This window comes from Strongylocentrotus purpuratus, unplaced genomic scaffold (assembly GCF_000002235.5).
Source record: "Strongylocentrotus purpuratus isolate Spur 01 unplaced genomic scaffold, Spur_5.0 spur5_scaffold_11, whole genome shotgun sequence".
Lineage (NCBI taxonomy): Eukaryota > Metazoa > Echinodermata > Echinoidea > Camarodonta > Strongylocentrotidae > Strongylocentrotus > Strongylocentrotus purpuratus.
This window is the reverse complement of record NW_022145596.1, coordinates 13,435,314-13,453,331: the sequence shown is the minus strand read 5'-3', so window position 1 is coordinate 13,453,331 and position 18,018 is coordinate 13,435,314. Positions and strand designations below refer to the sequence as shown.

Below are 18,018 nucleotides of genomic sequence, written 5' to 3'. Positions count from 1 at the left end.
CTAACAAAGAAAGGGGGGCACTTGTCAAAGTAAAAGTAAAAGAGGCGCCTCTCAGATTTGACTAGGGCAATTATCAGAGGTGAAGGGGGCACTTACCACAAGTGAAAAGGGGCGCTTCTCGTATCTGAAAAGGGGCACTTATTAGAGATGAAAAGGGCACTTATGAAAATGGAAAATGGACAGTAATAAGAATGGAAAATGGACACTTATTGCAAAGGAAAATGGAAACCTGTCGAAGGAAAAGGGGTACGTGTCAAAATAAAAGGGGCACTTATCAGAGGTGGAAAGGGGAACGGGCACTTTTAAAAATTAATATGGGCACTTTTCAAATTAAAAGGGGCACTTTTTATGTAAAAAGGGGCACTTCTTACAAAGTTAAAAGGGCAATTTTCCTTTGTAAAAAGGGGCACTTTGGGGGTACTTGAAAACTCTGCCCCCCCCCCCCACCCCGGAGCGCCGCCTCTGTCTGTGGACCTGCCATGTCCTTCTTACCTTTCTTTTCCTTTGAAGTGTCCTTATCTTCCTCATCCCCGCTGGATCTGGAAATCTCGATGCGAAACAAAGGACATGATTTCTTGGAGTCCTCATCCACAAACGATTCTTTATTCGAGGACGCAGTCTCAGATCTTGTCACTTGTCTTCGCTTTGGCTTCTCATCTGAGACATCGTCCGCTTACGACGCTGTAAAAACATCATCAGTTTCAATCTCTTTCCTCCTCCTCTTTTTTGTGACTTTGCACTTTTTCTGCGGAGCTGCCCTGCCCTCCTTGTCTTTCTTTTGTTTTGAGGTGTCCTCATCCTCGCTGGATCTGGAGATTCTGCTGCCTGCAAAGGAAATACCTTGGTGCCCTCATCCACGGACGATTCTTCACTTGAGGACGCAGTTTCAGAACTCGACACTCGTTTTCGCTTCGGCTTCTCACCTGAGACACCGTCAATCGTTATCCTTCTCCTCTTTTTTGTGACTTTGCCCTTTTTCTGTGGAGCTGCTTTGACCTCCTTGCCTTTCTTTTTCTTTGAAGTGTGATCCTCATCTTCGTCATCCTCGCTATAATTGGTGATCAACAAAGGGCGTGATTTTAAAGTGCCCTCATCTTGGCCCTTACCTTTATTCCTCTTATCATCTCCTCCATTCTTGCCATCCCCACTTCCGCCGCCTCCTCCTATTCCATTCTGTCTCGCACTATTATTCCAGTCTTCATTTTTGTTTGCCTTCTTTTGAGCCTTCTTCTTTCTCCAAGGACGTGATTTCTTGGTGCCCTTATATGGGCCCGTTCTTTTCTTCTTCTTCTTCTTCTTATCATCTCCTCCATTCTTGCCATCCCTACTTCCGCCGCCTCCTCCTGTTCCATTCTGTCTCCTTTCACTATTATTCCAGTCTTCATCTTCTTCTGCCTTCTTTAAGGCCTTGTTCTCGCTCCGCTTGGATCCCTCACCATCCACTTCTACATCCACATCATCCTCATCACCCTCATCATCCTCATCATCCTCATCATCATCATCGTTATTATCCTCCTCGCCATGACAACCTAATTCGTCCATCAGAGGGTTTTCTGCCACTTCTTGACTCTCCCCTTTCTTGCTTTTCTTGTCGAGACTCTTCAATCTCAATCCAGAACATCCGTCACTCTCAGCATTAGACTCGTCATCAGAAGAAGAGTCGATTAAACTGCGAAGCTCACCGCTCTTGGGATATATCTTTACAGGAAATTTTCTGATCTTCTTTGCTTTCTTGGATGGATTTCCTTCTGATTCAGACTCCTTCTCAACATCAGCCTTTTCCTCCTCTCTCTTTGCAACACACTCTGCTTCGCCTTCTTCAGACTTATATTGGGCATCAGGTACATTCTCAAAAGCATCATCGCTATCAGTTGCCCAGTTACGTTCTCTTTTCAAGCCTCTAATGCCGTCATGCCTCTTCAGTTCCATTTCTACTTCAGAGGCAGAGGCTATCTTTTCTGGTTCACATTTCTTCTTTTTCCTGCTTAATCTTCTTCTTTGGGACTTGGTATTATCATCAACACCATCACCTTCTGCTGTATCCAGTGCACTCTCCTCATTTGCCGCTTCTTCGCCTGCCGATTCGTCCTTCTCCTGAGTATTATCATCACTATTCTCAGATTTACTCTCAGAAGATTTACTTTCACTTGCTGCAGAGCTATGCCTGCTTTTTCTTGTGACTGTCACTGCAGACATGTCCTTCTTTTTCTCAACTTTATCTTCCTTCTCCCCTCCTTCGTCCTGAGAGGATCCTGTAGAAGAATCTCCAGGAATTCCATCAAAACCAGACTCTTCTTCAGGATTACTCGAGTCCTCTCCTGGTCCTTCTCTCCTTTCGGCTGTTCCATACAGTTCCATTTCCTGTTCAGAGGCAGAGTCCATCTTTTCTGGTTCCCATTTCTTCTTTTTCTTGCTAGATCTTCTTCTTCGGGGCTTGGTATTATCATCACTATCCTCAGAAGATTCACTTTTACTCTCCTCTTTTGCCGCGTCTTCGCCTGCCGATTCCTCCTTCTCCTGAGTCTTAACCTTTGTCTCTTCCATCTGGGAGTTGTACTTCTCCTCAGGGTTTTCAAAATCCTCTTGATTGGTTCCATCAGGGACAATATAGCTGTTGTGTGCATCGCCGTGGATCTTCCTCTTTACGCAGGCCTCAAACTCTCCCAGTACGGTCTTGACCTCGCCGATATGCTTCAGGGACATGTTCATCTGGACCTTCTGCATGTCGGGCACGTTATTCTTGAGTCGCACCAAGCTCCTCATGAACAGAGCCCGATTGCTGATGTTCCCTACAAGATACTGAAGGAATTCCTCAGCGATGGCTGCATCCTGCATCTTCTTCTTCTTAGGTGCCTTCACTACCTTCTTCTGTACATAAACATTTGCCTTCTCTTTCACCTTCTGCTCTGTTTTAACAGACCGAGAAAGGAGAGCATGGCACTTGGCAACCAGTTCTTTAAGGGGTGCAGGATCACACACGTAGCACTTCCACTTCTTCTTTGATAATGTACGATTCCATTCGGCTCTTCCCAGGTTGCGCATGATGCAACGCTTGCAGAATGTCTTGCAGCAGGAGTCACAGCAGGATAGGGAGCCGCCTTGCCCACACCAACGACACTCCTCCTGATGCCGTCTTTATCTTGCTTCCAGGGACCACTGGTGTATAATTCCAAACATCCCTAAAACACACACAAATTTAAAGACAATTTTCCAACTATTACCGATTGAAAGGAGTTTATCAATAATAATTGCTGACAATCAATAGATAGACATATACTCACATTAAAACGTCATCACAATAATCATATTACTGAATTGCTGAACTCAGAAAGTCTTTATCTAGGAAAATTAGAGACTTTTATTTGTCCCCCTTTAGGTCCTTCTCATCATCCATGAGAATTTTTAATCACACGGCTTGGTTTTCCCCCAAGATATATCTTCCTAAATTTGAAATCCAGTTTCAACAAAGAAGTTAGAACAAAAAAAAATCCTATATACCACATCTAAAACCATATCAAATACAGAAATGAACAGAAACAAATTCAGATAGTTGTGTCCTCTATTTATAGGCCTAAAATAAAAACTTGTTGTATTGCCCTTTGCGACCGACCCAAAAATCTGAAAAATTACGGTCGGCATTTAAAAAAAAAAACGTTTTTCACCGTTTTTTTATATTTTTCTTTGGTTATTAATGAATACAAAAATATGTATTTTGTTTGTTTAAATGGGATATAAATGCATAAAATCAAATTATTCCTAAATTCTCACTCGTCTTCCGCCCTAGTTTAACACGGTCAAAGTAGATCCCGGCCTCGTGTACGTGTTTATACCATGCACTGCACCAGCTAGAAAGATTTTGGCGACGGTCGCTGTTTAGAGTTTTCTACGGAAAGGCTCACAACACTTTTATATTCATGACACATTTTGAAGGCACTAAAAAACATTGAAAATTTACTTAAAGATGAGATGAAAGGACACATACATCGAGACACATCTTAAATTTTTCATCAATTTGGAAGCCGTTGATATTCAAATCGAGCTTTCAAGGAGTGGATATTAACATGTTTTTCAATTGGTGGTCATTCAGTGCTGTCCGCGCGTGAATGAAATGCCGCGGTTTATTTATTAAAGTTTCCAGCAAGTGTAAGTTAGTTTGTAATTTTATAAATTGTACAACTCGGATTAAAACATGGAGATACATTGAGTTCAAACATTCATGTATTTGAATTGTTTAAATTCCTTGTCAGATTTAACTCATTTCGGACTCAAAAAACGGATACAAACATACAATTGAAACAAACAACCCCCAGAACTGAAACAGGAATGAAGAGCATATTCTTTGAAGTGAGCCAGTTTTAAAGATATAAACATTTGTAATAGGCTATGATTTAAACCTGTTGCATGCAAAAGTGTCTGGCTGTCTTATCCTGTGACAGTGTCGGTCCATTCTTTGGTTAGTAAAGAGACCACTCTGTACCCGGGACCTCCTGTATAATTTGTCCACAATTTTCACATTGCTAGCAAGTTTTACAGGTAGTTGAAAACCAACTTCGTCAACAGGAAAGCACAGAATGTTGTCTCAACACAACATTGCAAACCATGGATTATTATGAGATGAAAAAGATATCAATGGAATGATGACGCTGAAACACATGTATTAAAGCATTAAAAACTGAGAAATATCAGCCAAAAGAGGGCGGCAAAAAAAAACAAGTTTTTATTTTAGGCCTTACACACAGGTGTTATGGGGTAATTTAAATTCCTTCATTTTATTAGATAACAAAGTTGCTTTATACCAGAATTTCAACGTGACCTAATTTAAACTAGGAAATACGTCCATACTCTATAGGTCTGAACAAAATATGAACTGATATACATACACTTCAAACCATTGAAGCTCCAAAATAACACTCAAAATGATTTATAATACATATGCACATTCCTAACAATCACAAAAACTTTGGTCCTGATAATAACTTTGCTTTTGGCGAGAACAAAATATGATATGTGAACATATTTTGTGTAAAATCTGAGATCTGATCTAAGATGGAGGAAACATCTCTTTGCCCAATTCACATCACCCCACTCTCCCCACCCACTCCCTCAATGAAAGCTTCCCAAATAAATATATGATTTAATTTGATTGTATCAAATGACAAATAAATTAGACATCATACCTTACAGATGACCACACTCAGAACTGGGTGACGGCAGAAGGTTTTTTTGTTGAACGGGTTGACTTGGGTGTTGCATGCCGTACAGAACACAGATTTTACAGTTGGGGGTGCATCTGCAAATTATAGAATCCATAGTTAAAGTTGATACTCTAAGACAATCCCAAATACTGAGATAATTACATAAATAGAAAGCTTTTAACCCCCATAATAACACCAAATGGTGTCCACCCGACAAAACAAGTTTAGAATAATGAATTTATTCGAGTAAACTCTACCAAAATATCTAAGTCTGAAACCCGGAAGTGCACGTAGAGTCGGGCCTCTATCCGTGACGTCACGAACGGGAGTCATGGGCTCAGTGAGAGTGAATGGCAGTGATATCCCTACGTAAATGCTATCCTGTCAGAGCTTAGATTTGTTGTTGTTAAGGAGTATATTTGATGGATTTTCTGTTTTCATTTGAATGAAGAATAACGAAGCAACATTTTCCAGTCGCTGATTTCTTTTTATATCCTCATATTCACCTATTTGGTAGAGATTTAAGACGAGTTTACTGCTTAGGAATTAAAGTTAAATCGTGCACTTATGAATAGGCGGATGCATTATATTGTCATCAGAACTGATGTACATGAGCAGTTTTGTAAAACGAATAGGTCTAGAACTATGATAGTACTTATCATAGATGTGTGTGACTGCCTCAAAAAAGGATACAGTACCAGTTAAACATTTTATGTTGTAAAATATCAAACTTGAACGAGATCATGCAAGCGCGCTTCCTCTATAATATTTTGGCGAGTGATGCGGCTCTTGCATGAACGTTCGTGGAGCGAGCAGAATCGGGAGGTAAGACCAAGCCGCTGCTCTAGGCGCTGCTTGCTTGTGATGGAACGTACGTGCGCTAGTTATATGTTTATCGGCAATTGCAAGAGAATGAAAGCGACGTTGCCAGCTAAGAAAAACAACTAACAAAGACTTGCTCCTGACTACCGGTATCAGAATTGGTAGATGAAGGATGTTCAGGGCCAAGGAAGGCGAAAGACATGGGAAAAAGGAAGAAGAAACCATCGGGAGATCGCTGTAGTGTATGGTAATGAACTGTGCATGGGTAGACAGCTACTATTCACTCCGTGCCTGGGCCGATTTCAACACCAAAACAAAAATTACATGGTGAAAATATCGACTAATAGCACATCGTTGGCATGTATATGTCATAATTTTTAAAAGGGGAATTGATATTAATACTATGAAGTACTAGGGGAAGGTAAAGAATTGTTCATAGAATTATGATTTATAAGACTTTTCAGCCTTTGAAACAAAAATATGCAGAAAATCGTATCACTCTGCACATGTTTGCTATGGAACATCCGGGTACGTGAATATACTCTCTCCCGGACGTGAGGTCATAAATAGTAGACCAGCGTCGTGACTGATTTTCTATGCAAAACGAGGCGGATATTTTAGACATTTCAATTGAGGATTTCGAGTAGACAGAATTTTTTGTGATATACTAAGTAATTGAAAAACTTAAAAATAACATATACTTGCCGTAGGTAACAAATTAAGGGACATTTATTTGCTTAGAGTATCAACTTTAAAGACCTTCTCCAACGAAACTACAATTATATATATAGTGCATCCAAAACAAAGCTCTAGTGTATCTCAACTCTCCCATCGTACGCTACGAATCTGCTCGTCCTGGCATTCGCTCTTGTACTGACAGCACCCTAGCTGCTACACGTTCCTCGAACATACACCAAAGCTGGCGACAATGCTTTCCGTGCATGTGCTCCTCGACTCTGGAATGAGCTTCCTCGTTTTATTCGATTATCACCTTCGCTTGATGTCTTCCGAAAATGTCTCAAAACTCTCCTCTTTGACCATGATCAACAACTTCTTTGATAATTTTTATGTAAAGCGCTGTGAAACAACAATTAGTTTGTAAGAGCGCTATATAAATGATTTTATTGTATTGTATATATCAATGGAAAGCTGATTGGACGTAGAATAGAAAAACATACACATACAACTCTGTACAACCGGTGGCTATAGCCTCTTCATACGGTGACGTCGTCAAGTCGTCTTGCGTTTTTCGAGAAATTGTGTCCGGGTTTTGGTGCTCTTGAATTCAAGCTTTCAAACAACTACTTCTCCTCTGCATGACACTTTGTGAGCAAATAGTAGCAAGTATTGTATTATATGGCTCATAAGCTTCAGTTTGATATAAGATTCATCCATTTCACTTTTTCAGTTCAGATATGGTCTGTAAGAGTAAGTTATAGAGTCAGGGACAATTCTGGATTTATTGTGTATGCAAGTATTCATGAGACTATAGTCGATATTTTAAGACATAAAATAACAGATGAATTACACAAAGGGGCAAAAACACAATCAGTAAATGGGCAAGTCCAAGTTAATATGTCCACATAATACTGATCACGTTACAGTTTCAGTATACTCGATGGTTGTTGATAAGCCTACATAAGCTTGGCTCATGCAGACTAAACATCAAAGAAATGATACTTTCAAATTTTAAATCAAGCTCTCTATCCCACAAACCTCGGTCATGTATGGAACACCTAACAAAATGTAGTCCTTGGCCTTGCCTAACTATTTGAATAGGAGGAAAGGAGCGGTTTCTTACTCTGATTGTTAGAATCTTTTCTTTCTTTCAGCTCGGGAGGAAACTTTTTTCTTAATTCCTTGCTCTTGTACCCATCTTCCTCTCCATCTGGCTGGACGATGACTGTACCTGAGATAAGAGGAAAATATTTTAAAAAACTTCAAGGAATAATAATAATAATAAGAAGAAGAATAATTAGCTCAATAATATAGCGCAGCTACCTGGCAATCCCAAAATTTGATCACATTTCTCCCTATATGGTGATGCATAAGAGTTACAAGTTTTAAGTTCACAGCTAAACATCTTTAAAAAGTTATTGATACGGTGATAAGAAGGTTTGAAGAAGAAAAAAACACTCTAATTTCATGTACATTGACTTGCTGGCTTTTGACTTTCTTAACCTCAAACAATTTGTTTCACTATGTGATACTAATACCACATTAAGTTCATGGCTCAAATCATTCTTGAGACAATGTGATAATGTGGCTACAACCCTGAAATTTCATGTAAATTGACATCTGTGACATTTTACCTGCTTACTGACATAATTATGATACACTCTATCGTATTGTTTGAAGCTCATATACCTCTAATGGTGCTTGAGATATCATAACGAGGCTAATACCTGTACTTTCAGAATTGACCTCTATGACCTTTGACTTTTGACGTACTTACTCCAAAATCGAATCAAATTTTCTTTAATGGTGATACATCCCATCATTATGTTTGAAGTTCATACCTGAAATGGTTTTTGAGTTATCGCGAACAAAAATTCCAAATAATATAAAGGATTGCAACAGTAATTTTAATATTCATAGGCGTAGGCGTAGGAAGCATTTTTTTTTAGTGGGGGGGGGGGGGCTGAAGCACTCACCCTGAAAATCTGAATGCGGAAGCTTTGGGATTCGATCAGCCTTATTTTAGTGCATTTTATGACATTGTTTTAGAGCAATTTACAAGCAATTCATCATGAATAAATTAATACCAAATAGAAATAGTGGACATATATTGGGAGTATAGCCATGAAGGATTATGTTTTATTCTTCGAGATTTAACAATCACCCTATCTCTTGGACTAAAGATGATATTTCTTGGTTTCATGATAAGAGAAAGCTAGAAATCATGAAATCAATGCCTATACATCAGGGGCGGCGGAGCGTCTTCCAAAGTGGGTGGTGCACCAACAAATAGGAGCACTTTCTGGAAAAAAGGGGGCACCTTCAAAGTGAAACCTTAAAGTGAACATACACACATTTTAGACATTGGTATATACCCCTACATCGTCATCATTATGATTTCACCACCAGTCGTGACATCAATATAAACTTGTTTCTCGATTTACGTGGTACAAGATTATGATGAAGCAAAATACTTTGCAGTTGGGTGTGAGGATCTAGATATTAATTTCGAGCGAGCGAAGCGAGCGAGCAAAGATGTTAAGATTTGTGATGTCGCAGTGCAAAAAATTATGAATCTTATGACACAATCTAATGAAGAAAGACTGAAAAGATTTCTTATAAGTAACATAATTATACAACTATAAATGCGAGCGAGTTCTAGGGAAAATTAAAGAAAAAGGGACTCTAGGTCGCTTTGAATTAGGGGTGCATGTTATGGAGAAAGAACAAATAGGCACTTATCAGAAGGGAAAAGGACAGTTATTATTTTAAAAAAGAAAATATACACGTGTCAAAGCAAAAAGGGCAATTATCAGAGGTGAAAATGGGGCACTTCTTGCACCTGAAAATAGACACGGGACAGAAATTTTTTTAAAGGCACTTGTGAGAATGGAAATTCGGAATCTGTTGAAGGAAAAGGGCTCCTATCAGATTTAAATAGGGGCATTTATCAGATGTTAAAAAAGGGCATTCTGTAAAGGGGAAGGGGTTTATATATTTTTTTTTTAAAGGGGCACTTTTCCGAAGGAAATATGGTACTTATTTGAAAGGAAAAGGGGCGCGTGTCAAAATAAAACGATCACTTATAAGAGGGGGAAGGGGGCAATTATTACACAGGAAAAGGGGCACTTGTCAAAGTAAAACGTGTACCTGTCACATTTGAATAAGGGCAATTATCAGAGGTGGGAAGTGGTACTTCTCGTACCTGACAATTGGCACTTACCAGAGATGAAAATGGGCAATTATGGGAATGGAAAAAGAACACTTATTGCAAAGAAAAGGGGCAGTTGTCGAAGGAAAAGGGCACTTTTCAGATTTTAATAGGGTCATTTATCAGAGATGAAAAGGGACTCTTATGTGAAGGGCTAATGAAAAATAGGGGGGGGGGGGGGTACTTATCACAAGGAAAAGGAGAACTTATTAGAAGGGGAAGGGGTAGTTCTTACAAAGTAAAGGGGCACTTGTTCTCTGTAAAAAGGGGCACTTTGGGGGTACCTGATAAAGGGTGTCATCGAGATACGGCAAGTTCAGATCTAGCGTAGATTGATTGTTGTATAGCGTGTACACCATATACCACTAATAGCGGGTCACGTCGTCGCGCCCGCAGGGCCTGCATTGCATTGTCTTCACTGGTCATGTCCGGGGTCATGTACTGGAGAAAAGGCTTACTCTGATTGGATGGAAGTCGGGGCACAGATTTAAAAAAAAATAAAAAAGGGAAAAGAAGAAAGATAGAGAGAGTAGGAAAGAATATCTCGAATTATGCTAAAATTATGCCAGTGTCAAATTATGTCAGACAGGGGCGGATCTATGGGGGGGGGGTTCGGCGGTTTAACCCCCCCCCCCCCCCCCCCCCTTGGGCTGCCAAGTGAAGGAAAAAAATGGGGGAAAACAAGGGGGAAAGAAAAAGAAAAGTAAAACAGTAAAACGGCGCGATTTTTTGAAAATCCTGCGGAGGAGGGGCTAAAGCTAAAGCCCCCTCCCCCTCTAACGCAAGTGAATTAATGCATACAAACTTGATTTTTACCTTCTGGTATTTCTTCGTTGAGTGAATTGTCGATCGCAACAGCAGATTCTGAAGACCTGTTGCTGTTAATGTTGAGGCGCACAAACTTGTTCTTTTTGGAGTCACCGTTTGGGGTGGGGCCTATCCTGGTCTTCTCTTTCTTAGGTTTGCCGATGGGTGTACGGGAATCGGAGGGTTCAATGATGACAACGGACTCTGATGAGTCGCTCTCAGAAGACATTTGACTTGGCTTCCTCCTGCAGATTTTTTTTTTTTTTAATAATTCAAAAGGATCAGTTTTATCTGTATAAAAGTTACTCCTGAACTGGAACAGATCTGAAATTATAAAACCTTCTAACTTTTCTGACAATGTCATGAATGTATGTGGCATTTCTTTCTTTCTTTCTGTTTCTTTAGTTTTTAAAGTTCAATCTTTAAAAGCAAGTTAAGCCTTGCTTGAACATACATGGGTGAGTTTCATAAATGAATGCTTTTAAAGAGGAGATTGAGTTCTGGAAAAGGTGAAAACTAATTTGTGAGCTTTTTCATTCTTGTTATCCCTGAAAACGGATGGCTCTTAAAAGGCCCTCACATTAAAAATATGACAAGAGTAACAGCTAAATGTTGTGGACCACACTTAAATGTGACATGTTTGTGTGGGTCAATGTCGCTATTCATAAGGACCGCTATTCATAAGGTCCGCTATTCATGAGGTCCACTATTCATAAGGTCCGCTTTTCATAATTGGAGAAAAGGGTCATTATTCATAAGGGTCATTATTCATAAGGACCGCTATTCATAATCAAAGAAGAGGGTCGGTATTCATAATATTAGAAGAGGGTCGCTATTCATAATACGAAGTCGGGGTCGTTATTCATAAGGGTCCCTATTCATAATATTAAAAAAGGGTCGATATTCATAACACAGAAAGAGGGTCGCTATTCATAATACGAAATGAGGGTCGCTATTCATAATTCAAAATGAGGGTCGCTATTCATAATGCAAAATGAGGGTCGCTATTCATAAGGATCATTATTCAAAGGGGTCATTATTCATAATCGATGAAAAGGGTCGCTATTCATTATAGGAGTAGAGGGTTGCTATTCATAATACGAAATGAGGGTCGCTATTCATAATAAAAATGAGGATCGCTATTCATAATAGGAGAAGAGGGTCGCTATTCATAATATGAGAAGAGGGTCGCTATTCATAATAGGAATAAGGGATCGCTATTCATAATAGGAGAAGAGGGTTGCTATTCATAATACGACATGAGGGTCGCTATTCATCATAGGAGAAGAGGGTTGCTATTCATAATACGAAATGAGGTTCGCTATTCATAATAGGAGTAGGGGGTCGCTATACATAAACGGAGAAGAGGGTCGCTATTCATAATACGAAATGAGGCTCTTCTCCTATTATGAATAGCGACCCTCTTATCCTATTATGAATAGCGAACCTCATTTCGTATTATGAATAGCGACCCTCATTTCGTATTATGAATAGTAACCCTCTACTCCTATTATGAATAGCGACCCTTTTCCCGTGTTATGAATAGCGACCCTTAAAAGTAATGAACCTTATTTCTTATTATGAATAGCGACCCTCTCGTCGTATTATGAATGGCGACCCTAATTTCATATTATGAATAGCAGTCCTTATGATTAATGACCCTTAATATGAATTATGAATAGCGACCCTCATCCCACGTTATGAATAGAGGTCCTTATGATTAACGAACCTTATTTCTTTATGAATAGTGACCCTCTTTTATCATTATGAATAGCGGACCAGGAAGTACGGGAATTTCCACGTTATGAATAGCGGTCCTTATGAATAGCTGAACTTATGAATAGCGGTCCTTATGAATAGCGAATAGACCCCGTTTGTGTACTCCTAAATTCACATTTCTGTGCGCAGAGCGTCTGACTTTTAGCAAGCCTGAGCAAAAATGTTATCATTTTAATGATTCCAAAACCTAACAGTACACACCAAGACTTATGTGCTACAAGATCAACCTTTATTGCCAATCGTTCACACAGTTTCTTTCACAATGCACTCGCATGATCAGACTCCGCTTCATCTTTAAAAGCAATATAGTATTCTAAACAACAATACATACAGGAAAAGGTTAAGGTAATGTGGATTTTGGGCGTCTACATCCAATCTGTATGGTGGCTCCTAAGGGACACACAAACGCAAAAATCTGACGTATACCTATGCAACATGTTTTTCATTTTTGACGTCCAAGACGTGAAAACGCACAAATTTGACGTATACTTGTGCAACAAAATTTTCGTTTTTTACGTCCAAGACGTGAAAATCAAAAAAATTAGCGTATACCTTTGCTTGGTATTTTTTTCGTTTTTCTGTACTCAATGGCTCTGAAGGGACACGCAGACGTGAAAATCTGCGGGATAATCAGCGTCAAATATTCACGTCTGCATCTCCCAAAAGGGACACGCAGACGTGAAAATCTGCTGGGAAACCTGCGTCTACGTCTGCGTCTCCCAAAAAGGAAACGCAGACGTGAATATTTGACGCGATTTTTTTTCTTCAGTAAGCTAAGCACCAGGAAGATAAGCGTATATGGGTTTGTTCTGCTATGTTTTAAACAGCTTTATCTCGACATTAATTGTACACCACTTCATTCTATTTGATGGACTAAAATTGATATATACTATAGAAGGTCCTAGATACATTACGCTTTGAAATGTGTAAACAAATTTTGCCTGTACCAAGCAATTACTTCTTTTTGTGCATCACACCCTTTTATCCTCTCTCTCTCTCCTGTCCTTCCTCCCTTCCCATTCTCTCTCTGTTTCTTTCCATCTCTCTCTATCTCTTTCCTCTTTCTCCTAATGTCCCACCACTCTCTCTCCCCTTCTCTCGATCTCTTCCTCCTTTCTCCCTCCCAATCTGTCTCTCCCCTCTCTCTCCTCTTTCTATCCCAATCTGTCTGCCCCTCTCTATGTCTCTCTCCCAATGTCCCTTTCTCTCTCCTCTTTCTCGTTTCTCCCAATCTGTCTCTCCCTTCTCTCTCCCAATCTGTTTCTCCCCTCTCTCTCTCTCCTCTTCACCTTTCTCCCAATCTGTCTCTCCCTTCTCTCTCCCAATCTGTTTATCCCTTCTCTATTTCTTTCCATCTCTCTCTATCTCTCTCCTTTTCTCTCTCTCTCCTGTTCTTCCTCCCTTCCCATTCTCTCTGTACTAGTTCGAAATTCGAGAGAAAAAAAAAGGAGAGAGGGGAGAGACAGATTGGGAGAGAGAGAGAAAAGGAGAGAGATAGAGAGAGATGGAAAGAAATAGAGAAGGGAAAAACAGATTTGGAGAGAGAGAAGGGAGAGACAGATTGGGAGAAAGGTGAAGAAGAGAGAGAGAGGGGAGAAACAGATTGGGAGAGAGAAGGGAGAGACAGATTGGGAGAAACGAGAAAGAGGAGAGAGAAAGGGACATTGGGAGAGAGAAATAGAGAGGGGCAGACAGATTGGGATAGAAAGAGGAGAGAGAGGGGAGAGACAGATTGGGAGGGAGAAAGGAGGAAAAGATCGAGAGAAGGGGAGAAAGAGTGGTGGGACATTAGGAGAAAGAGGAAAGAGATAGAGAGAGAATAAAAGGGTGTGATAGGAGGGGGGGGGCAAATGGCAACAAGATGCACAAAAAGAAGTAATTTTTCGGTACAGGCAAAATATGTTTACAAATTTCAAAGCGAAATGTATCTAGGCCTTCTATTGTATTTATCAATTTTAGTCCATATTGTAGTGGTGTACAATTAATGTCGAGATAAAGCTGTTTAAAACATAGCAGAACAAACCCATATACGCTTATCTTCCTGGTGCTCAGCTTACTGAAAAAAATACACGTAAAATATTCACGTCTGCGTTTCCTTTTTGGGAGACGCAGACGTGAATATTTGACGTAGATTTTCCAGCAGATTTTCATGTCTGCGTGTCCATTTAGGGCCACTGAGTACTGCAAAGAATTTTCTTCCTTCCTTCCCTACTAGTCTTACATAGCTTTTTGTTGTCCTTTCTCCTTTTCTGCACTTCCAGACACTGGAGTAACATTGCTTCGTATTGCAGTACGAATGGGTGCTGTCCTCTCTGGCGATGATTCACGATCCCGACTCTGTCCCTGTCCTTCCCCATGAATTCTAGATAAATGTCTTTTGAGGTCATGTCTGCGCTTGGTTGTGTGGGTGCAATGGGTGCAGCTGTATATTTTACGTGCTTTGAGCATGATGTGCGAGTCAGACACTCCTACAAAAACAAAACAAAATACTGGTATACTTAACACTTCTTTCCCAGTAACATTTTTATTATCAGTTAATTCTGCTATAATGACTCCATACCTCACCTATGGCATTCTTGCCTGGGGAAACGCTTGTGGAAATTTAGAAGATATTCTTTTTCGCATTAAAAAAAAATGCGCTATTCGAAATGTTAATCATGTAGGATACCTGTCTCACACTAACAACCTGTTCTATGGAAACAAAATCCGAAAATTATCAGATTTATTCTATTACAATGTTGGTATTTTCATGTATAATTTATCTGCTAATAACCTACCTGAAATATTTTTTACATTGTTGACACGTCTCTCTGCTGATCTAACCTCCTCTTTCTATAACTTTTGCAATCATTCATTTTCCTTTTCTATCTTTCTTTCTTTTTTGCCTTCTTCTTTGTTTCCCAATTTTCCCTCTTATCACCTTTCCCGAATATATAATTTCTTTATTGTTACTTATTTTTAAACTTTAACAAAATGTTTACTTTGTTTTCAAGACGTATTATAAAACAGCCTCTGAGGAACTAATACTGCATCAAGCTCTGCTTCTATTTAGTTCCTCTTTTCTCGTGCCATTACTATTATATTTGACTGGTTTCATTGTTAATTTTTGTAATATACTTGCAAATTGCACATAACGATGCAATTTCATTGTACAATAACCTCGCGTATTTAGTTGATTTTCTCAGGACTGAGTGAAATGCGTCGACTTACGAAATATTCGACTTAGGCAAAGGGTAGGTACAGGAAATTGGATTATTTACATAAACATGAACAGTGTTACACATACAGAAAGTTTTGTATTCTCTTCAGTAACTACTTCTCTTTATTTGGTAACAAAATTGTGGTCATGATGTAACTGATTAATAAGATAACAATGATTAATGACGTCATCCCCAAAGATCTCTCATTACCTACATGTGCAGGTAATAAGGGACAGTTATACAAATCAAGAAATTTTAAGTACAATTTGAATGAAAATAGGATTGTTATAGTTAGTTCAAACACTTTTTGAAAAAGATACATGCAGCCAATGAATTTACTGTAATTTTGAAACGATTTTAAAACAATGTGGTCAACTTGGGATACTCCAAAAAAGTGTTTTGTATGCAAACAAAGGTTTACAGTCTATATAAACCAGCTCGCTGATCTCACATTTTTATTCATACTGTCCAGAAACCTCGTGAGTCTTCTCATTCTATAATACATCCCAAGTTGGCCACCCAATATTCAAATGTGCATCTTCTTTTTATCTTCACACATCAAATTGAAATCCAACTACATTGTACCACATACATCTGTGAATCTTGATGTACACCCCCTCTTTCTTTTTTCTTTCTCTCTCTCTCTCTCTCTCTTTCCGCTTTTACCAATATTTGTTCCACCGTATTCGTATTATTATGTATCCATTGAGGGTAGTCATGCTATCAAGCTTTGCTTACTTTGTCAACCCTCCTGTTTGATGTTTTCGATTAGTTACTTTATTCGACATTTTATTCTTTTGAAATGTGTAAAATTTGCAATGTTTTGGTTGTTATATATTTGTAATAAGGCAAAAGAAAAGAAATCAAACAGAAATAAATAAATCAAAATTAGTGTAGCCCAAAATATTTCTGTATATACATGGCAATTAACCAATCAGCATCGGGTCATTGACTGTCCTCGGCATAATCGACATTCAAAACAAACGACCCCCATCTTGGACCTGGTGTCCCCCATTGCCTGCACACATTTCTGATCAGACACCATTCATAATGTGCATTGCAACACCCATTCACAACAAACAAGGGCCATAAGTTTTCTGTAATGGTTGGCACACTTCATAAACTTCCTTTTAAAACTACTTGTTAAGAGCCACCTCTAAATATCTGCATACATCACAACATTCAGTAAAAATTGTGTTTTTATATCAGAGCAAAATTTGACGATCAAAATTGCTTACCTTAGTCAATTTTGCAAATTTTCTCGGAGAAAGAACGCATTTTAGTATCCGAAATGAATTGGATATTATGCAGTAGTGTTGTTAAAGGCCACATATGGCTCTATAGCAATATTGAAGCAAACACGGACAGACAGTGATGTGTTCAAGCTTGGTGGTCTCCAATCCCTGCACGTACCCTATGTATTTGTCAGATGAATTCCCTCTAACTTAGGGGCTTCCGCAGTGTTCTGTAATTGGACCTTTGGAATTCGTGGTGTATACTGGTCACGTGAGGGACGACGTCGCAGCTCACAAAGGTATATTAGCCACATGTTATTATATTCAATTCAATTCAATTTCGGTTTATTAATATCAAAATATACAATGTACAATGCAGTGGTCCAAAGACCAATAATGCAATGTTTACATAAGATTTGCATAAAGACAGGAATGATCATATACATGTACAATTAAAATGATAACAAATACAGTTATCATAATTGTTCATACCTCAAGCTATATACATATTTTGCTAAATGAAAGTAGATAGATGAACAACTGTTAAAGTAACCTGAAATGTTGAACCAATTATTGCAAGTAATCATAATCTAAAACAGAGAGGAAATTATTATATTGCAATTGTCAAAATGAGATCCATGCACTAAAAAGTAGACATGCAGGTTCGTCTGTTATGGGACAGTTTAGGACATTGGTCAAATTATAATGAATGAAATTATTACATAAAAAATATATGATTAAAGCGGCATTTCACATAAAGTGATGTATATGCAGACGATACCCAGTTATAAATCGTTTTGGTCCTGGTAATTTGATCGACTTGAGCGAATATTCGACTTTAAGTTAAAAATTCGACTGATTAGACGGAGATTTAACACACGTAAGTCTATGACGAAAAATTTGAATTTTTCTTTGTCTTTGTCTCATCAACCTAGGCAGTGGTTCGACATAATAATAAGTATACGTGGCAGACTTACGCGAGGTTATCTGTATTATGTTTTGCATGAGAAATAAAATAATTTGAATCTTGAATGTAAAAATAGTGAAATCTAGATGATCAGAATTACACACCTAAGGGGGAAGAGAGAGAG

At 38.9% G+C, this 18,018-nt stretch overlaps 1 protein-coding gene across 1 annotated transcript; it reads right to left on the bottom strand.

Moving 5' to 3' along the window:
* Window positions 1-630: 630 nt before the first annotated feature.
* Window positions 631-3,042, bottom strand: LOC105442572 (transcriptional regulator ATRX-like). The gene is made up of 2 exons (XM_011674810.2): window positions 1,530-3,042; window positions 631-1,445 (listed from the first exon to the last, which is right to left on the bottom strand). The coding sequence occupies exons 1-2, from the start codon at window positions 3,040-3,042 to the stop codon at window positions 631-633; spliced, it is 2,328 nt and encodes a 775-aa protein (XP_011673112.2).
* Between the last annotated feature and the right edge of the window lie 14,976 nt (window positions 3,043-18,018).